Source organism: Carassius auratus, chromosome 27, assembly GCF_003368295.1.
Source record: "Carassius auratus strain Wakin chromosome 27, ASM336829v1, whole genome shotgun sequence".
Taxonomy (NCBI): domain Eukaryota; kingdom Metazoa; phylum Chordata; class Actinopteri; order Cypriniformes; family Cyprinidae; genus Carassius; species Carassius auratus.
The window spans coordinates 10,961,287-10,983,469 of NC_039269.1; the positions used below are offsets into that span (position 1 = coordinate 10,961,287).

At 35.0% G+C, this 22,183-nt stretch overlaps 1 protein-coding gene and 4 gene segments (V, D, J or C); all 5 read right to left on the reverse strand.

Moving 5' to 3' along the window:
• Positions 1-3,992: 3,992 nt before the first annotated feature.
• LOC113046294 (T cell receptor alpha variable 12-2-like) lies at positions 3,993-4,557 on the reverse strand. The segment is given in 2 exon segments: positions 3,993-4,339; positions 4,443-4,557. Coding segments are annotated over 2 exon segments (387 nt in total).
• Positions 4,558-5,934: 1,377 nt separating this feature from the next.
• LOC113046295 (uncharacterized) lies at positions 5,935-10,285 on the reverse strand. Its single transcript, XM_026207208.1, has 4 exons — positions 10,159-10,285; positions 9,651-10,073; positions 6,917-7,034; positions 5,935-6,088 (listed from the first exon to the last, which is right to left on the reverse strand). Exons 1-4 carry the CDS (start codon positions 10,250-10,252, stop codon positions 5,935-5,937), a joined length of 789 nt encoding a protein of 262 aa, XP_026062993.1. The 5' UTR covers positions 10,253-10,285.
• An 8,956-nt stretch (positions 10,286-19,241) lies between these two features.
• LOC113046296 (T cell receptor alpha variable 14/delta variable 4-like) lies at positions 19,242-19,732 on the reverse strand. The segment is given in 2 exon segments: positions 19,242-19,555; positions 19,668-19,732. Coding segments are annotated over 2 exon segments (354 nt in total).
• Positions 19,733-20,013: 281 nt separating this feature from the next.
• On the reverse strand, positions 20,014-20,702 carry LOC113046297 (T cell receptor alpha variable 1-2-like). The segment is given in 2 exon segments: positions 20,014-20,411; positions 20,500-20,702. Coding segments are annotated over 2 exon segments (438 nt in total).
• A 346-nt stretch (positions 20,703-21,048) lies between these two features.
• LOC113046298 (T cell receptor alpha variable 9-1-like) lies at positions 21,049-21,601 on the reverse strand. The segment is given in 2 exon segments: positions 21,049-21,419; positions 21,536-21,601. Coding segments are annotated over 2 exon segments (411 nt in total).
• Between the last annotated feature and the right edge of the window lie 582 nt (positions 21,602-22,183).

Sequence of the window (22,183 nt, forward strand, 5' to 3'; positions counted from 1 at the left end):
GCTTCTCATGTTTTTTGCCCCACCACTGGTTAAAGGAAAGCCTTTGCAACTGCAGAAAAGCATACATTATTTATAGAGCAGATGATTTATGATATATGCTACATTTTAATTATTAGTGAACCAGTAATATCAACAGTGATATTATACATTTTGTATTGTGATAATGGTTTACCACAATCTAGTTACAAATACGATTAGACTTTTAAATCTCAAGTGTTTCATTTAGTTGTCATAAATTTTCTTGTTTTAAATATTTCAATGTGTAAATTTGTTCCAGTTTTAAAATAGATGTTGAATCCTATAATCAGGTCCTCACTGCGTTTGCTTATTTCATGTTCACTGAAGAGCTGATCTTCAGGTGTTTTTGATTGTTGTGATGCTTTGAGGGTCATGCAACTGATCCAAGTTTAGAAGTAATTAATTCTAATTACATTACATTACAAATAGAAAATTGTTTTAAGATGTTGTACTTTTCTGTGATTTACCACAACATTATGAGTTTTGAATGTGCATACCAAAGCACATAATTAGATTCTTCTGTTTACTGTATTTGCATCTTCAACTACTGTTGGCCAAAAAAAGTTAACAGTGCTTAACTTTGCCATCTTTGACAGATCATTCTACTTCTAGAAACCATTTACCCCAAAATTATGATATTTATTTATTAGTTTATAATAATAATGTCCTAAAGTATTACAGTATTTTGGTATCATTATGATATCATAAGAGATGGATCATAATGGCTGTGACGGCATACATAAAAAACTATAATAAATACATAATATTTAAAAACAATAAATAAAATTGCTTAAGTGTAATTTTTTTCCTTCATTTTTTACATGTCTTGAAACTATGCACAGATATTTTTCCACATACTGTATTAGTTTCTGTGTATAACAGACTGTGGTTTTGATGTTGTTCAGTTTCAAAAAATGAATTTGAGTTTTTGTACAGCTTCACATAGACTTTGTATCACTGGGCTCCAACTCTTAGAGCACAATAATAGAGAGCTGAATCTGACAGAGTTACACCAGTGATAATGAGTTCAATGGATGTTTCTGATGTAGTCGACTGAAAGCGAGGTTCAGCTGGGCTCCCATTATCACTCCATGAACAAGCATATTTCCATATTAAATACTGAAGTTCTTTATTAGGATTCTATCTTAACTGTAATGGAGCTGCTTGTATCATATGAGCAGCTCAGTGTCACAGACGCTCCTTCTCAGTTACATTTGCACCCTTGTTTGGCACTGCAACCATAAACATAACAGTCTGGAGCCATCACACCTGCAAACATAAACATAACAATTTGCTTACATTTTAAAACACATGTGGGTTGAATTCAGTCAAATTACACTATTTTCATTAGCATTGGCATCAAAGAGTATTTTACCTGAAGAAAGGATTACAATCAGGACCACTCCTAACTAGTGAGTTGTCTTGATGGTGGTCAAGATGGTGGCGCTCCTCTGTGTGCGACAGTGTTTGTGTTTGTGTTACTAGTAACAAACACTATTGTCTTTTATCGTCCGGTGCATCAGAGCGCATATAATCGTGAAACTTTCTTAAAATTAGGAGAATTAAGTCGTAGGGGATATTTTGATACAAGCATTCTCAATTTGTTTCCTGAGTTACTGAGTTAATATCGGATGCTTGTTCTGGAAATGCAGAGTACATCACTCTGAAGTGTAGACCATTTTATTTGCTGAGAGAACTGCAGTGTGTTATATTAAGTATAGTGTATGTTCCCCCCTCAGCTAATGAGGATAAAGTACTTCATGAACTTCATGACATGGTCAGTAGACATGAGAATTCTTATCCAGATGCTGCCATTGTTATTTTAGGAGACTTTAATCATTGTGATCTTCGGAAAAGTATCCCCAAACTCCATCAGTTTGTCAGCTTCCCCACTAGGGGAAATAACATCCTGGACACATGTTACAGTAACATTAAGAATGCTTATATTGCTGTTTCAAAGCCGCATTTTGGAAAATGTGACCATTTTGCTATTCTCCTACAGCTGAATTATACCAGGAAGCTCAAAGTAAACCATGACAACGTTAGTTCTGTAAGGTTGTGGTCTAATAATGCACTTCAAGTAACACATTCACAGGTCCTTAAAGCTCTGAGTAAGGTGAACACCCGCAAAACAGTGGGACCTGACTGTGTGGCCCAAAGAGTTTCTGCAGATATTCAGTCAAACAGTCTCTCAGGAATGCTCTCTGTTGATGATTCTGTTTGGCAGTTTAGCAAAAAAAATTAAAAATAAAAATAAAAATACCCAATTTAATATACAAACAAAACTAAATAATTTTTTTGTTGTAATATATACAAATAAAGAGGTAGAACAACAGATGTGTAAAAGAGATATGTTAATTATTAAATTTCACAATCTTATGTTTGTCCAAAAGCATTAAAAATTAAGTAACATTTTTGAAGTAGGTAATAAAAAATTAATACTATTTCTTTCATTCTTTGCATATTTTATTTTATTTTATATTGGCTTTTTTGCTTTCAGAGCATGAGGAGATAATCATATCCACATGGTTTTCTTTATTGAATGTAGTGACTTTGAATACACTTCGAATAAATAATATTTCATAAAAAATAAATACACTTATAATCTATGTATTTTACAAGTAGATTTATGGGAAGAAATTTGTTGTACACCTTAATCTGTGTCAGGTTTTGTAAAGTGTTTTTGTGTTTCATGTCACTGTGGGCCTCAGATCACAGTACGTAATACAGAGCAGAGTCTGATACAGCAGCAGAGAAGATGATCAGATCCACACGTTTGATATCTTTTGTTGCTTGTTTTTCTTTTCTGAGCTTGGGAGAACCTGGGATCTACATCAGATGTCTTACTGTCTTTCACACTCTCTATTATAAGCACAAGAAATTGAGGAGCTGATCCAGGAGACTGACGGTACCATTGAAGTGACTGTGTTTGTGCAGAGGAATAACTGCAGGATAAAGTAACAACCCACTGCAGCAGATTCCTCAGTGCTGTTATGAAGTAATAATTTTATGATGAATAAATATTTAAGTGAGTAAAAACTACCAGTGTCTATAGTATGCTATTTATGGACTACACAACATTATTTTATTATCTTTAAATTATTTTTTTTAATTATTGTCTTTGGATCAGTAGTACTCTTGAAATAAAGTAACGGTGGTAGCAGACAGATTTTAAGGATCAGTTCTGTCTAAAAAAGATGCGATCTAATCCTGTTTACATGAAATAAACTTATTTTTAATAAACCCAATCAGGTTTAAGCTTACGGAAAAGTTGATATGACAGCAACTCCGGGATGAGCTTCGAAGAACCAACCAATCCAAGATAATGCCAAGTCATCAACAGTCAAATCCAGCTATAACTGAGTTATCAACATATAAAGAACAGGACCCTGGGGCCTGTTTCAGAAAGGAGGTTACGTGAAAACTTAATGTTAACCCTGAAATGAGGGAAACTTTGGGTTTTCCGTTTCAGAATGGGAGGTTTGTCAAACCCAAGAAAGCAGAGTAAGTCAAGCCCGTTTCTGAAAGAGAGGTATCTTATGCTCTGAGTCGGTTACCATGGTAAATTACTCTATGAATCTATCCTGGTCAGGAGCAGGTTTTTCTTCAGTAAACCCATAGTTCTTGATCATCAGTTGAACTGTTTCTGATGTTGAATTCAGTGTTGCAGAAAATCTCTTCTTAAAATCAGGCTCAGTAGTTCCTTCACCGTAAGTTAATTTATTTAGAATGAATGTTGGTCATCTGTTTGGTAGTTGTTGGTACCAGAAAAGTTTATGTTTGAATCGGTGGTAAAATAATAACACCTTACAATAACTTGATCTCTTTCACTCGCAGTAATTTCTTCAGGAGACTGTTCAACTCTGTCCTGTCCCAAAGACACTGGAAAATTAAACAGAAAAGTAAATAATTAGCATAAATTATTATGCTTTTATGCTTAAGTTCACTTAACTTATTTTGTGATAGGGTTATAGTTATGTCAGGTTTTTGTACGGTCTTCTTGTGTTTCCTGTCACTGTGGGCTCCAGAGCGCAGTAGTACAGAGCAGAGTCTGATATAGATACAGAGGAGATCTTCAGATCCACATGGTTTTCTTTGTCTTTAGTGACTTTAGCCTTGAATCTGGAATCTACATTAGACTCCTGATCGTCTTTTGCACTGCCTGAGATGAACACGATGAACTGAGGAGCTGATCCGGGATACTGACGGTACCAGTGAAGATTGTATGCAGATGAATAACTGCAGGATAATGCAACACTTGAACCCTCCTCAGCAAACTCCAAAATTTTGGTAGGTTTAATTTCATTTCCATACGTTGCATCTGCAAGAGTAGATCAAATATTTAGTGAACTGTGTATTGTAATATAAAGGAATACACTTTATACATAATTTAGATGCAAATCACTAAATACTTCAATACTTACATGCAAAGGCAGAAAGCAGAATGACAGAATGGAGCATCATTGTGTGTGTTTCGTATGCTCTCTCTAACAGAGGTTTAACAAGATCACATCAGGTATCAGTGCTTTAAACCCCTCCTCTTCCTGAGAGCTCTTTGAGAGAGAAGATCAGATCAGATCTGTTTCATACACCACTGTGTCATTCGATTACCATTCATGTCCTACTGTACCCTCTTGTGGTTCCTTACTCTTTTGTATGATGGAAAACCTCAGATCTCAATATACAGATTATTTTCAATTCAATTCAAGTTTATTTGTATAGCGCTTTTTACAAAACAAATCGTTACAAAGCAACTTTACAGAAAATTATGTTTCTACTATTTTTAGTAGTAGCTAGTAGTTTGTGCACATTTGACAGGATTTTAGAAAAAAATTAAAAATAATAATAATATATTTATTAATAATATTATTAATATTAATAATATTATTAATTAAGTTATTATATGATATGATCTGGAATATTTCCTCAAACTTCTTAAAGTTCTCTGTTTAAATTCTCTGTTTATATTTTCATATTAGAAATGGAATTAATTTAGGTTTGCAGTTTATTTTTCGTTGTACTAAAACAGTTATTTATTAGGCACAACTGTACAACTGACAACAGCAGTAAAAGTGACATGAATATGATTAAAACATCCTTATTAACTGTATCAGGATTAACATCATTTAAAATACAGCGAGTCAATGAGAGGCCAGTGGGTTAGTATAATTTTAGGGTAATCCAAATTGATTAATGCTTTTGAAAGGAATTAGGTACTTACTAGGAGTAATGTGTCAATTAAATTAAAATTGGGAATCAGGACATACTGGAAATTTGACTTATCACTGGAAAACTTTCTTTAAGAGAAGTGTAATGTACTGTAAGGAAGTAGTGAATCATTCTGCTATATTTTGTTTCCTTCCGTTACCCTTTCAGTAACCACACACAGGTGAATAATAGATTGTGGGTTTGATGTGACTTACCATCAAAGTGAAAAATGAATTAGAGTTTTTGTACAGCTTCACATAGACTTTGTATCACTGGGCTGCTACTCTTAGAGCACAATAATAGAGAGCTGAATCTGACAGAGTTACACCAGTGATAGTGAGTTCAGTGGATGTTTCTGATTCAGTCACACCAAACCTTCCACTATTTGATTGTCCAGAATCTATTAAATATTGAAGCTCTTTATTAGGATATTGTCTGTACCAATACGTATAACTACTGCTTGTATCACATGAGCAGCTGAGGGTCACAGTTTCATCTTCCTTTATGACAACAGCATCTTTGTTTGGCCAAATCTGGTCTGCAGTCATCGCACCTAAAATAAACGAACAAAAACAACAATAATAATAATATCTCAAAATATTTAATTAATACCACTGTAATAAAAATAAAAAGAGTCAACTATACCTGATGTCAGAATTAAAATCAGCAGCAGGTTTTTTTCCATGTTGAGGTCAGATCAGGTGTGTGTTAATGTTGTGCTCTGAGCTGTAGATCTGTGTTACTGTGAGTCTCTGCAGGTTCAATCTCAAACACACTGGAACTTCCTGCTTTCTGTGTGATGATACAGTCTACCCTTTCTCTTGTTTTTGCCCCACCACTGGTTAAAGGAAAGCCTTTGCACCTGCAGAGAAGCATACATTATTTATAGAACAGATGATTTTGATATGCAATATTTTTATTATTAGTGAGCCAATAATATCAACAGTGATATTATACATTTTGTATTATTATTATTACCACAGTCAATGTCACAAATATGATTAGTGACCTGAAAAATACTTTTAAATCCTAAATGTTTTATTTAGTTGTCATAAATTGTATTATATAATAAGCATATGCTTATGTGTTTGTAAGTACAGGTCGGTTCTTTGGTATTTTCGCCTAAATTTGTCATACTCAAATTCAAATGTTTACCCTACACACATACAAAGGAGAGAAAAAAAAAAAGTTTAATTGTAAAGAAAACCATTTGAACTACAATATATGAGTGTAATTCTTTATAAATAACATTATATATGTTTCAAATATTACAATAAACACACAAAAAACATAGACGCTTTTTGATTTTTTTTTAAAGCTGTAATTAAGGTTCTATTAGGAATAGCTCTTCACATAGACTTAGTATCATAGGCAGCTATCAGGTTTATCAGGATCAATATGCCTAATGAATCAATCCCTGTGGATTGTGTATGACCAAACATTCCAGTATTATTTATTTGCAGGGTTTTTGTGCAGTGTTGTTGTGTTTCCTGTGACTGTGGGCCTCAGAGCACAGTAGTACACAGCAGAGTCAGAGACATGTAGGTTCTTGATCATCAGTGGAACTGTTTTTGATGTTGTATCCAGTGTCGCAGAAAATCTCTTCTTAAAATCAGGCTCAGTAGTTCCCTCACTGAAAGTTAATTTATTTAGAATGAATGTTGGTGATCTGTTTGGTAGTTGTTGGTACCAGAAGAGGTATGGGGCTGTATCAGTGGTAATATATTTACACCATACAATAACTTGAGCTCCTTCACTCGCAGTCATTTCTTCTGAAGACTGTTCAACCCTGTCCTGTCCAGATGACACTGGAAAAATAAACAGAAAAAGTAAATCATTAGCATAAATTATTAGGAAGGTAAGTGTAAACATTTAGTAACCTATATTTATGTAAACCGTTTTGCTGTAAAAGTATGCAGCAAATATGTGCTTACCATCAAAATATATTATGAAGCACAGAGATATCAAATCCCATCTAAACATAGTTGATCTATAAGGTAAAAGAACAAAGAATTCACTTAGCTCTCCTTTAAAAACTTTGGGCTCATCTCACAGAGCTTTAAATGTTTGTATCATGTCACATGATATACTCATAATGACCCCTAGTGGATAAAGTTTGAAAATGCTAAACAGATGATGCAAACTGAACACTCTCTGTTCAAGTGTTTTTGAACAGATGCTTAAACTCCCCTATGTTTATGTTATTATTCTGTATATTGTAAAGCTATTTGCTCACTTATTTTAGTAATAACTGAATAAATTAAGAATAAAGTAACTGAATAAATGCATCTAAAGTAGATTTTTATGATCTTATGAGTTTGATCTCTTTGAATATGGCTGTTTTATAAAATGTCATGAAGACCCAGAGAGGCATCTTTTAGGTGTATCTTTGTATGTCTTCTTTTCTGTTATGACTTTTTTATGTCGAGAATGAAAATCCATGTATATAATACTACTTTTTGATGATTAGAAAAGTGTTCCCTGTTGTAACTAGCAGATATGGAGGTTGGTCATGTAGATGGGGCGGACTTTACCATTAGGCAAAGGTCGGCAATTGCCTTGGGCCCCGAGCTACCTAGGGGCCCCCAAATGCCCCATTAACTTGCTTAAAGATTTTTTTTTTTTTTTTACTTCGTGCAAAATATATATTTCTAAAACTCCATTTGCGAAAAATGGCATCAAATCATTAGTGTCGCAGACAGGAGGGCCCCCCACCTCACTACATTGGACTATTCCATTATTTCACTTACTGCGCATCTGCGAAAGTGACAAGGCTGTAATGCGCCAAAAAACTGACGAAGAAGTGATTGACAGTGATAGACATTGTGTACAGAGAGAGTGTTGACAGTAAAAATGAAGCGAAGCTACCCAAGCGGTACTGAAAAAAGGTACTAGCAGTCACTAGCCGCATTTCCACTGTCGGCCCAGTGCGAGCCAGGGCTTAAAAGAGGCCGTTTGTTTGCATGCTTTATATATTCAAATTCAAAATCATCGATGTTTTAACTATAGAATTGATTTAATTTATCAGGACTCAAAATTAATCACACATAAATACACTTATTTCTATTTTATTTATTTTTAACGCTTATGAAAATAGCCTGCTTATTCAGTCGAGTCTGTTTCTGTTTATTAGCCACAGTATAGCCGTCACATTTAGAATGAATCTCTATTTTTATAAAAGCTCCCGAACAAAAAACATTATTAGGCTATATTCTTTTATGATAGGCAACGTGAGATAAACTCTCGAGACGAGGCTTGTGAAAGGTAATATAAGTTACTTAATACACGATTGTGATAGAGAATAAGAAGCTGACGTCTGATTTCTTCAAGCGGTCTTATTTTACCATGTTTACTATGGTAGCATGTTTAGCGTGCATAGTCTTTTGCATCGCTTATACATATTTCTGCCCTGTATGGTGATTATCCACATTGGATCAAGTTATTTCAAACACTCGCTGCTGACTGAAAGAGAGTTTTGAGCTCAACTTATTTAAAAAAAAAAAAGTGTTTAATGCTGGTGTTAAGCTGTTATCTTTCTGAAATGATCCTCGGCGCAGACTCGCTATTTTTATAAAAGCTCCCGAACAAAAATCATTATTATATTTTGATGATATGCAACGTGGAGCTAAACTCTTGAAACGAGACGACAGATAAAATGTTACTTAATAAATACACAATTGTGATGGAGAATAAGAAGCTGACGTCTGATTTATCCAAGCAGTCATATTTAACATGTTTACTGTGTAACGTTAATGTTTAGCGTGCATAGTCTTTTACATCGCTTATATTTCTGCCTTGTTTAGTGATTATAATACACATCGGATCAAGTTATTTCAAACACTTGCTGCTAACTGAGTGAGTTTTGATCTTAACTTATTTAAAAAGTCTTTAATGCTGGTGTTTAAGCTGTTATCTTTCTGAAATGATCCGCGCTGACGCTCTCTAGACACGGAGAAACTCCGCCTTTGTTCCTAACCCCTCCTCTAGCCCCAGCTGGCCCGCTTTGGCCCAAGGTTTTCGTCGGGCCAAAAAACCCTGGCCGTTGGCCCCGAGGAAGCCCGAGGCACGATCAAGCCCCGGAAGTGACAGTGGAAACGCGACTGGCCCTGACACGCACTAGCACGCACGGTCTTAGCTCGGTATTGGAAACACGGCTATTGTGACCAATTTGTTACACTTGAACTTGAAGATGACCAAGCACTCTGGCCAAAACATCTCACTGACAAAGAACGCTGCTTAATAGTGCAGTAGGCCCAGTTCAGAGCAAGGATAGAATTTATCCTTTTTATTTTTCTTCTTTTTTTCTTACAGATACAACTCCAGATGTCTATACATCATTGCTGTGTGAAGACTGCTGAAGAGAAGTAACAAGTTGGGCTTTTTTTTTTTTTAAATAAGGATTGACAAAAGGAGGGAAACAAGACATGTAGAGGGCCCCATGTCTGTGTTTGCCTTGGGCCCCAAAATGTCTAAATCCGCCCCTGTGTAGATGCAATGATGTGTGTCAGGTTTTTTGTACAGTGTTGTTGTGTTTCCTGTCACTGTGGGCCTCAGAGCACAGAAGTACACAGCAGAGTCAGATACATGTAGGTTCTTGATCGTCAGTGGAACTGAATCTGATGACACTTTAGAGTCAAATCTCTTCTGGAACTGAGCATCATTATCTTTACCTCCATATTTGTTTCTCCTCAGCATGTATTTAGGAAAGTCATTTTCTTTCTGGATGTACCAGAAAAGTTCTGGTTGTGGTGAAGTTGTTTTATATTTGCATTGTAATGTTACTGATCTTTGTTCGAATTCAGAGATGTGTCGATCTGGCTGATCAACACTGTCTTCTCCATGACACTCTGTAAACAAAAAAATAAATAAAACAAACTTTTAATAAGGTTATAAAACTGTTTGACGTAATCATGAACATACTCCCCAACTTACCTTGATAAACTGATGCAAAAATGAACAACTTCAGCAACATAGGAGTTATCATTTTTACATGTGACTGAAACAGGAGAAAAACGAAATCATTCATTCAATCATTTGTTTCAGTAAGAAATAGGATGCTTCATAAGGAGGAGAGGTTAAACAGATAAGGGAAATGAAAAAAAAAAAGATTTTAAGAGGTGTGTATACTGCCCTCTTCAGGATATTATTGGAAAGAGATTTTAGTGAGTTAGTTTTGTATTTATTGTTCAGTAGCATATGACAGAACAATAGTTAACACCGTGTTCCCAATTTCAGCATTCAGTTATTAATAATCTTCAGTTATTAAGGGGTCAAAAAGTGGTTAATAAGCAATACATTAATTATAACTACTGCATAAGTATTATTTAGTAAAATATGTCCTCTAAAAATACAAAATATTAAATAAAAAAAATGATCCAACTAAAATATAGAGTACCGTAACTATCTCATTTAAATGAAATAAAGGAAAAGGTCATTTTTGACCAACACACACTTTGTTGTTGCGGACTGTTTTTTGTTTGTTTGTTTATTTGTTTTTTCATTAGAGGATGCATTGAGTTAACATAGCAACAGGTAAGATTAAAATAAACTCAAACTTTAACTGTAAAATCTATTTCATATTCATTTATATGTGGCTGACAGTGACTGTACATTATCTCACATAGATCGAAATGACTAGGTGAAAAGGGTCCTCCTGGGATCATGTTGAGCCCACCAGTTTACGAAACACATTTGTGCATTACAGATGCAACACATTGTAACAGGTTTTTGTACAGTGTTCACGTGTTTCCTTTCACTGTGGGCTCCAGAGCACAGTAGTACAGAGCAGAGTCAGATACAGCAGTAGAGGAGATCTCCAGATCCACACGATTGATTTCTTTTGTGGCTTTTGAATACAGACGAAGATCAGGCTCAGATTTATTTAAATATTCATTTAAAAGAAGCAGGAATTCTGGTTTTGCTCCAACATACTGGCGATACCACTGGAGAGAGTTAACATTGCCAGTGCTGGAACTGTAATTACAAGACAGAGTCACATTTTTACCCTCAACAACATATTTTTCTGAAGACAATGGTTGTACTGTATCAGCAAAAGACGTTTCTGTGGAAAAGAAAAGAATCCCAATTAATCAAGCAGCACATTAGTATAACAGATCTGGATTTTATTTTATTTTTAATTTTTTTGCTGTTGCTTTCATAATAAACATATTGAGTACATATGAGTATCTCTTACCCGTGAAAAGTAGAATTATCATCCAGGTAAAGACAAACATGATGTCTTCAGAGAGACAGTAATGGTAAAAACAGTATCTGAATAACTTGACTCTCTCTCACACTCTGAACAGTGTGAATAAACTCCGCCCACTGTTGGAGTGTTTGATTGCTAAAAATAGGAAATATAATGTGTGAATGTGTGTATATTTAATATCATTTATTATTAATATCCACATAATAATTTATCAAGCACATGTGCTTTTGTATTTGCTGGGGTTAATCAGTTGCTGGGGCTAATGGTCAAGCCAAGAGTAGTGGAATTATGTAAACTAACTTATAAAAAATGATCATATTAGTGATATTTAAAAATAAAAATATATATAATTAATTAATTTTTTTTTTATACTGACATACATATAATAGAAAATTATGAAAAAATGAAGAAGAATTTTTTTTTATTAAAATGTATTAATAAGAAGGTAGGAGAGATTGAAATTAAGTTGTGTGTTGCACTGAAGAAACGTGATACTTTTTTCATATTATTATTTTAATTTTATTTTAATTTAAGTTTTATAACATGCCTAATTCAGACTGGCACAGGTGTGACCACATATTTTATTACATTAAGAGCTGGATAGATTGTGGTTTTGATTGTGGTTTTCACTAGATATTTTCAAAGTGAAAAGAGCTTCAGGTTTTTGTACAACATGTCTCATGTTTTGTATCACTGGGCAACTACTCTTAGAGCACAATAATAGAGAGCTGAATCTGACAGACGTACATCAGTAATAGTGAGTTCAGTGAATGTGTGTGTTGTAGCTGAATGAAACCGATCATCAGAGGTGTCTTCGTAATCACCTGATGACCGTGCATATTTGTATAATACGAATTGTGGTTTTCTGTTGGCATACTGTCTGTACCAGTAAAGACATACATAATCACTACTCGTACTATATGAGCAGCTCAGTTTGACAGTTTCTGTTTCTTTAGAAGATTTTTCTGTCCCTTTATCTGGATCAATGTTATCTCCTACCACCAAACCTGTCAACAAAAAGCACATACAATCAAAATATTAATAAACAAATAATAAACAAATAAATGAAATAATATTGTAAATACTATTGACTTTTTATTAAACCAGCAATCAGTCAATTAAATCATATAGCTTTTGGGGTTTTATGTTTTAAAACTCAGCCGTTCAGCAAATAATGTACCTGTTCCCACAATGAGTATCAGTATAAAGCATCTGTCCATGTTCAGTCAGATCAGTTCAGTTCTCTGTTGAGTCTCTCAGTGCTCTGAGCTGTAAGTCACTGCAGATCTGTCAGAAACACACACAGGAACTTCCTGTAAAAGGCATGGCTTGCATATTGGACTGTTTGATTTCCCCATATTTCTCATCATGGAAAATCAACTGGTGAAAATATATTAAATATTTTGCAGTTGTATAGTCTTACTATTTTGTATATATAATATCATTTGGAAATATAATAGCATTAAATCCATGTGAATGTGTGTGAAGTGTGAACACTGCCATTCTGTGGCATGAATGAATCTGTCCCTTATATTGCACACACACGGATCATTTGAATATTTATAAGTTTGTCACATTTGACTGTTTTATGAATTACAGGATAACCTAAATTCATTTGTCAACAAATGGATAATATTGTAGGGATTTAATTGGCTTACTTTTAGACTGTTCGTTTGTTTTTGATTTACCAGTAGACTGATTAAATGAGTTTTCTAACTTTTGATTTAGGTAACTGCCTGATATTTATTCATTGTTCCTGTTATTTCTTTGACGTATTATTATAATGGGTAGTTACCACTTTCTCATTGTCTTTTTCTCTTTCTCTGTGTTCCTCTCCTCTCCCATTGTAACAGGTTTTTGTAGGAAACTGATGTGTTTCCTGTCACTGTGGGCCTCAGAGCACAGTAGTACAGAGCAGAGTCTGATACAGCAGCAGAGGAGATCTCCAGATCCACATGGATTTGATCCCTTTTTTCAACTTTAACCAAGAATCTTGGATCTACACCAGACACCTCATCTTTTTTTTTGCACTAGCGAAGGATTGCACAAGAAATTCAGGTTTTGATATTTCATACTGAATGTACCAGTGGATATAATCTGTAGCTGCTGGGGAATGACTGCAGGACATTGTAACATTTGAACCCTCCTCATAAACAACATCTGTGTTTTTTGGTTTGATGTCATTTGCAAAGACTGCAGCTGAAAGAGAAAACATTTATTCTAAATGAAATAGGTCTATTTTAAATAAAGCAAAAAAAAAAATGTATAATTAACCAAATAAATACCTGCTAATGCACAAAACAGAATAACTGAATGAAGATCCATTGTACACGTGTTCACTCTGAGAAGAGTCAGAATGAAAGTCTCTGAAACACGATTTGATCATGTCAGATCTGTGAACACAGTCCCTCCTCTCTGAGTTACATTTTACCCAAGTTCAGTTCCACAAATTCAGTTCTGTTGTTCTCTGCTGCAATTCCTAATGAATCTCTGAGAACACTGCCATCTTGTTGCACATTATAACAGGACAATGAGTTGCGCATGATAATCCATGAAACATAAACTACATACTACTTTTGTATTAATGTAGTGTAATAAGCAGTACTAACATGCTTAATATACTTTTAAAGTCACATTAATTTAAAGGGATCACAAAATGTGTTTTGTAAGGTGCACTCATAATTAATTTATTTCTAATCAAAAACAGTCATAATTGAAATATAAATGGGAATTTTCTACCATAAATTTAGCCCTTTGATTTAAGCTCTGTTGGAAGGGATATGTCTGCGTTGAGAATTCAGTTTAAACACGTGGAACTGTTTTGAAAACATTTACTGTGATTTTACTATAACAGCCACCAAAATTAACTAAATATAAAAAGTGTTGATTATAGCATTTTATTTAGAACTACTCCTCTTCTATCAAAAGTTGCAGCGTTGCACTCTAGCCATCATATCAGAAATACTTTTACCAAATATATATATATATATATATATATATATATATATATATATATATATATATATATATATATATATATATTAGGGGTGTAACGATACGCGTATTCGTATTGAACCGTTCGGTACGACGCTTTCGGTTCGGTACGCGGTACGCATTATGTATACCGAACGGTTCGTTGGAGTAATTAATTATATTTGAAAAAAAAAAAAAAAAGAGAGAGAGAGAAATATAATGATATGCGTTCAACAAGGTAGCCCAATAACCCAAACAACGTAACAGGCAACGCCCCTGACACTCCCGAAGAAGAAAAAAACACCATCTTATATGTTTATGTTAGGCTACTCAGCAGGCGCTCGCTCACTCAGTACACGCTGAAGGCTCGTTGCAAAATAGCCAATGCGTTTAACAGACTAGAAATGAGAAGATCCTCCAATAACCAACAGGTCTATTCTTTCACATATTTATTTGTCTATTTAGTTCACATATCGTGCCTAAAAACGCATGGAAAACGCTAAGCGCGTCTTTCTCCTCCTTTCCAAAGCGCTCGGGCAGAAGCGCTCATGAGGCGTCTGTCTTTGCTAAGCAACAATGACGTGCTCTCTCCATGAGACGCGGAAATTTCAGCGAAGGATAAATGGATTTGCAGCTCTAAAAATCGCTTGCAGTAGCTCTGCTACTGAATTTATTTCAAAATTGCAATCCATATACAACTATGATCAGCTGTTCCTTCATCTTGGCTGAGCTCTCAACGTTGTTACGGGAAAGGATGAAGCTGATTGGTTAGTTCTTGTCACATGACCCGCGGTGCGCTTGCGGCATTCTGAAAAGTTGAGATGTTTTTACATTTTGCTGTATCTAAAACGTATCGAACCGAACCGAACCGAACCGTGACATCAGTGTATCGTATCGAACCGAACCGTGAATTTTGTGAACCGTTACACCCCTAATATATATATATATATATATATATATATATATATATATATATATATATATATATATATATATATAAATGCTGTTAGCAATTACATTGTAAAATGAACTTTTCACTTACTGTACAGTACATAGGATATAATAACGTAAATGTCGGTTAAGGAGTGGATAAACACTTAATAATTAAAAATACATTTTTTTATTTTATGAATGTTATTAGCCGCGTTTCCACTGGCGAGCTTAAACCTGGCGCTAGTAAGTTTCCACTGTCACTTCCGGGGTTTTTTGGCCCGTTTTTTGGCCTGGCTCAGCGCTGCAGATCATTTTAGTGAGATAACAGCTTTAACACACCTGTATGAATGATAAAATAGAGATATTATCATTCATTCTAAATGTGACGGCTACTGGGGCTAATAAACAGAAACAGATTCGACTGAATAAGCAGGCTATTTTCATAAGCGTTAAAAATAAATAAATAAAATAGAAATACGTGTATTTATATGTGATTAATTTTGAGTCCTGATAAATTAAATCAATATGATTAATGTACCACTCATTCTACATCGATGCTTTTGAATTTGAATATATAACAAAGCATGCAAACAAACGGCCGCTCTTATCATTTTCGTTTTGTGATCACGCATGTTCCAGTGACTAATTTCTTAGTTTTCTGATACTGTAACTTCTCTTTGTTGGTGAAATAATGAGGTTGCTCCTGAGAGGTGTGTAAAGGGCGTGTTTAGTGACGCGCAGCGGAGCTTCAGGCTCGACTATGGAAACCCTGCACTATTCTGGCCTCGGTGCTACTGGCCCGAGGCTATGAGCCCCGCCAGGCCCGCTTTAAGCCCTGGCTCGCACTGGCCCGACAGTGGAAATGCGGCTGTTGTTGTGGTACAGAAGTCAATATCACAGAGATTTGTGAGTCATATTCACATAATTGAGCACTTCCTCTGTTTTTGTATGAGTGTTGAGTGTGTTTCAGTCACTGTGGACCTCAGAGCACAGTAGTACACAGCAGAGTCAGACACACGCAGATTCTTGATCATCAGTGGAACTGAATCTGACGACACTTCAGAGTCAAATCTCTCCTGGAACTGAGCATCATTATCTTCACTTCCATATTTATTTCTCCTCAGTATGTATTTGGGAAAGTCATCTGCTCTTTGGATGTACCAGAAGTGGTCCGGTTGTGATGAAGCGGTTTTAAATTTGCATTGCAATGTTACTGGTTTTCCTTCAAATTCAGTGATGTCTTGATCTGGCTGATCAACACTCTCTTCTCCATGACACTCTGTAAAGACAGTAAAAACAATTTAACTGTAAAAATGCAAGTATGGTTATAAAACTGTTTTAAGTAATTACAAAATGACAATTTCCCCCACTTACCATAAAAAACTGATGCAAAAATTAACAATTTCAACAACATAGGTGTTATCATTTTACAACAGAAGAAAAAGTTCATTCGTTCATTCAGTTTCAGTAGTAAATGAGATGGTTCTTAGAAGGAGAAGAGAGTTTAAACAAACAAACTAGTAGTTGTAGTGCATTTATACTGCCCTCTTCAGGATATTATTATAAAGAGATTTTACCAGAATGAGTTTTATGAGAATATTCAATAGCAGTAATATTTATCACTGTGTTCCCAATGTCAACATTCAGTTATTGATAATAATCACCTCTGATAAAATTAATGATTGTACTTACATTGCATTTGCAATTGTGTACGTAGTCTACAGAATGTGCAGAGCAAAGATCACAGGTGATGTGAACGGTCCAATTCTGTGGAAATATGGGAGCTTTATGCTGTTCTGTGCACATAGAATTAAAGTGTGCTTGTTTTCTTTTTTAAATTTCCTGAAATGTTTTAGTGCTATTATATGAGTGTTTCACCCTCAAATCCTACTGTATTTCTGAGATCATTGTTTTATTTTAGTCAGGGGGTGACTCTGAGCTAAAGTTGAGCCTAAAGGTTCGAGCCTCCATTGTGAAATAAAAAATAAATACACTAATCTATTTATATAAGTAGATTTATTGAAACAAAAATTGTACAAATTCATCGGTGTCAGGTTTTTGTAAAGTGTTCTTGTGACTGTGGGCCTCAGAGCACAGTAGTACACAGCAGAGTCTGATACCAGTGACCAGTGACGTGACATTCAGCCAAGTATGGTGACCCATACTCAGAATTTGTGCTCTGCATTTAACCCATCCAAAGTGCACACACACAGAGCAGTGAACACACACACACACTGTGAACACACACCCGGAGCAGTGGGCAGCCATTTATGCTGCGGCGCCCGGGGAGCAGTTGGGGGTTCGATGCCTTGCTCAAGGGCACCTAAGGCGTGGTATTGAGGGTAGAGAGAGCACTGTACATGCACTCCCCCCACCCACAATTCCTGCTGGCCCGGGACTCGAACTCACAACCCTTCAAGCAGCAGAGGAGATTATTAGATCCATGTGGTTTTGTTTTTCTGTTTTTCTAATATTAGTAGTGAGTCTGTAATCTACATCAGACATCTGAGTTGTTGTTGTTTTTTTACACCTTCTACAATGAGCATGAGGAACTCATGAGCTGATCCGGGATATTGACGGTCCCAAAGTAAAGATAATGCAGATGAATAACTGCAGGATATTTTAACATTTGAACCATCAGAAGCAGATTCTTCTGTTTTTTTTTTTTTCCTGGCTTAATAGTATCTCCTTTACTGGCACCTGCAGAGAAAAGCAAAATGTTAAGATGGTGTTATTATTATATGACTATACTGATAATGAAACATTTACATTTTAGTAGTTAATTACTTAGAGCACTTTTTTTATCCCACCCAATAAGACCATATGATTAACTATTAATTAACATACTTCATTGTGAAAATAAATGTAATGCATTAAAATGATGAAACTTACAGTACATACTAAAGCAGAAAGCAGAATATGGACTATCATATGTGTGCTTATAGTCTGAACTTGAATGATCTAATGACACAGTCTCTGTCAGATTCAGCAAAATATCCTCACAGATATACTTCACTTCCTCACCAAAAAAGGCAATACATTTCAGAATAATTTTGTCATTGTCTCCTTTTTGAATACAGTTGCTTCATAAAATGTTACAAAGACCCAGAGTAGTGTTCGGATTTACGTATCTCTGATCATTTTGATTAGATTTCTTTTCTGAATACAGACAAAGATCAGACTCAGATTTGCTTCAATTTCAGCTACAATAAATAGAAACTCTACTACAGAGGGTTTGCTCTGAGATTCTGGCTTTACCACTGGAGAGAGTTAACAGTGACATATTCAGAGGTAAAGACAATAAGAAATAAAGGCAAGTTACCAATTGCAAGTAAATAGTTTACATAAAGCTTTACATAAAAACTGAAATATTAGCAAAATATTATGATGATTAACAGTCTGAGTTTATGATTATGATGAGCCAGTCTTCAATTTAGATTTCTCTGTGTGTTTGCACAGGTTAAACACATGGGGAGAGCTTGTATGTATAACAGGATACACTTTTGCCTCAAGTTGGCAAGGATGTGCATTCATCATCATCAAAAAAAATAAATACAATTAAATTAAAAAAGCAAAACAGTTTTCCATTTATAATTTTTGATTTGGATTTTATTTATTAATTTTACTAATCACCTTAAATTAAAAGAAAAAGGAATTTGTTGAATAAACATACATTTAAAACTGTATTCATGCAGGGAACTAATGACACATTAAAACATTAAAAGAAAAATGTTTTCTTTCTGGTTTATTTTTATGATGTAAATTAATCTACTTTACAGGTGTTGCCACAAACCTTATTACATTCAGGGCTGGATAGATTGTGGTTTTGATTGTGGTTTTCACTATTAGTTCAAAGTGAAAAGAGCTTCAGGTTTTTGTATGACATTCTTCATGTTTTGTATCACTGGGCTCCAACTCTTAGAGCACAATAATAGAGAGCTGAATCTAACAGACGTACATCAGTTATAGTAAGTTCAGTGGATGTTTGTGATGTAGTTGCATGAAACCGATTATCAGCAGTTTCTGCAGCACTCCGTGATCGAGCACCTTTATATGCTAAAAACATAATTTTCCCATGTAGATACTGTCTGTACCAGTAAAGAAGAACATTATTGCTGGTTGTACTGTACGAGCAGCTCAGCTTAACAGTTTCTGTTTCTTTTGTGATAACATTTTTCTCTTTATCTGGATCAATACTGTCCCCGGACACCAAACCTGTGAACAAAAAGCAAAATATAAACCAAACACATTTTCAATACAAGACACCGCTCAAACACTAAAGATGACTAAAAGAAGTTTGTTAAAACATTAATAATAATTAATGTACCTGTTCCCATAATAACAATGAGTATAAAGTATCTGTCCATGTTGAATAAGATCAGCTCAGTTCTTTCTTGAGCCTGTCAATATTCTGCACTGTGTATGAGACACTGAAGGTCGTAAAGACACACAGGAACTTCCTGCTCGCTGTCACATGATGCTGTTTGCTTTGAATACATCTATCTAGATCCATGTGTGCATTTTCTCAAGAGCAGCCATGTGGTACAAATGTGCTTGCACAGTGTGATTATCATTTAACACTTTTTATATCATATAGAACCTACTGTATTATATAACATGAAAAAAGTAACGTGCATGCAAAGTGAAAGACAGTACTGTATGCTGTATACAATTTATGATGTCAATTTAAGGATATATGATCTATATTCTTGCTCACTCTCCCTGGGTAAAGGGTTTTTGTCGAGAGCTGATGTGTTTCCTGTCACTGTGGGCCTCAGAGCACAGTAATACAGAGCAGAGTCTGATACAGCAGCAGAGGAGATGATCAGATCCACATGCTTTTGTTCCCGGTTACTGAGTTTAACTGAGAATCTTGGATCTACATCAGACTTTTTTGTGTTTGTTGCACCATCAAAGATGAAGTCAAGAAATTCAGGAGCTGATCCGGGATACTGACGGTACCAGAATAGATCATCTGCAGAGGAATAACTACAGGATAATGTAACATTTGAACCCTCCTCAGCAGAAAGCTCTGTTTCATCTGGTGTGATGATGTTTCCAGAGACAGCAGCTGAAAAAGATGAGATAGATTGTAATAACATCTGTTTTAATTAAGCTAATCATCAAAAATGTATCAATTTGTATATGAATATACATACATGCCAGACTATAGAAGAGAAAAACTGAAAAGACATCCATTGTGCAGTGCAGTGTGTTCACTGGAAGACTGAATTGTTTCTACTCCAGTCTGATTTGATTAGATTGTGTCAGATCTGTGTAGACCCTCCTCTCTATTTACATTTCACTCCTGGGGAACAGAAGAAAGATACAATCAGTTACAATCTAATGTTTTCTCCTGATTTTCATGCATTATGGATGGGTGTAATATGTTGTACTACAACAGAAAATTTATTTATGATGATTAGGGTAATTTCTATTATTATGAGGGTAATTCATGTAATTCTGCACATTTTTGTTAATTTTAGCTCAGTATTATATGCTGTCTTTACAATTACAGGGAATATAATATTATTGGATTAGATTTGTATACTTTTAATACTGTTTTTGCAACTTATTACATACCGTAAATAAATATTTGTGATTTCTCGAACTGTACATGCACTCAACACTTCAAGTTTTTAGTATGGTGTGTAAAACATATTGACTCATTCTGAAAGATATTTAAGTGTTCTCTTATTAATGTCCCCCTATAAATACATTTGTCTCCTCAGATGTGTCAGGTTTTTGTACAGTGTTCTTGTGTTTCCTGTCACTGTGGGCGTCAGGGCACAGTAGTACAGAGCAGAGTCTGTCACTTTAGCAGAGGAGATCTCCAGATCCACATGGTTTTGCTTTTCTTTGTTGGGTTTAGCAGTGAATCTGGGATCTACATCAGAATTCTTAGCTTCTGTTGCTCGATATGTGATGGTTACAAGGAATTCAGGAGCTGATCCGGGATACTGACGGTACCAGAATAAAGAACGTGCAGATGAATAACTGCAGGATAATATAACACTTGAACCCTCAACTGCAAACTCCTCAGTTTTAGTTGGTCTGATTTCATTTCCATACACAGTACCTGCAAAAATAAATCAATGTTTACAAACGTAGATATTTTAGTGAATCAAGTGTGATCAATGATTTATTCAGTGGTATGAATACTGTATGAATAATGCAACAAAATTAAATACTTACATGTGAAGACAAAGAGCAGAATTATAGAACAGTGTACCATTGTCTGTTTTCACTAATGCAGCTTAAATGAGCTCTACAACAGGCACTCAAGAGTTTTTAACAAGATCACAATAAGTGTCAATGTTTAGAGCTCCACCTCCTCCAGCAGAAATATAACACATTTCAAAAGTCTTGAAAATGGAAGATAATATATTACAGTCTTGATTCCCCAAAACACTCAGAGCTAGTAATACACATGAAAGTTTTGAATTGTTTTCTTATTCTTTGTAATGAATACATTCTGAAAAGATAAAAGAGCAAACTTTGTGATGGAGGTTAATGATTATTCATTATGAAGAGTAGGAAAAACAGGGTTTTTTATATTCTTTTGCTGGTGTGCGATCATTACTGAGCTGCTCATTTCGGCAGTGGTGTCAAAAGTATTGGCTTTCATTACTCAAGTAGAAGTATAGATACTAGGTTTTAAAAAGACTTTTGTAGAAGTTGAAGTATCAACTCAAGCTTTTTACTCAAGTAAAAGTGTAAAAGTACTGGTTTAAAAAACTACTTAAAGTATAAAAGTAAAAGTAATGTAAGGAAAAAAATGCCATTAAGAACAAAAGCTTAGGCCGCACCACAGGGTCCTAGTGTGCACTACCCCACCTCCTC

Excerpts from the sequence above, each read along its gene's own strand:
- LOC113046295 (XM_026207208.1), bottom strand. The coding sequence starts at position 10,252 with ATGAATGATTTCGTTTTTCTCCTGTTTCAGTCACATGTAAAAATGATA. Across the intron at positions 10,074-10,158 it reads TTTTGCATCAGTTTATCAAG|AGTGTCATGGAGAAGACAGT; the intron begins GTAAGTTGGGGA and ends TTTTGTTTACAG. Across the intron at positions 6,089-6,916 it reads ACAGCCCCATACCTCTTCTG|GTGCAAAGGCTTTCCTTTAA; the intron begins GTACCAACAACT and ends GCTTCTCTGCAG.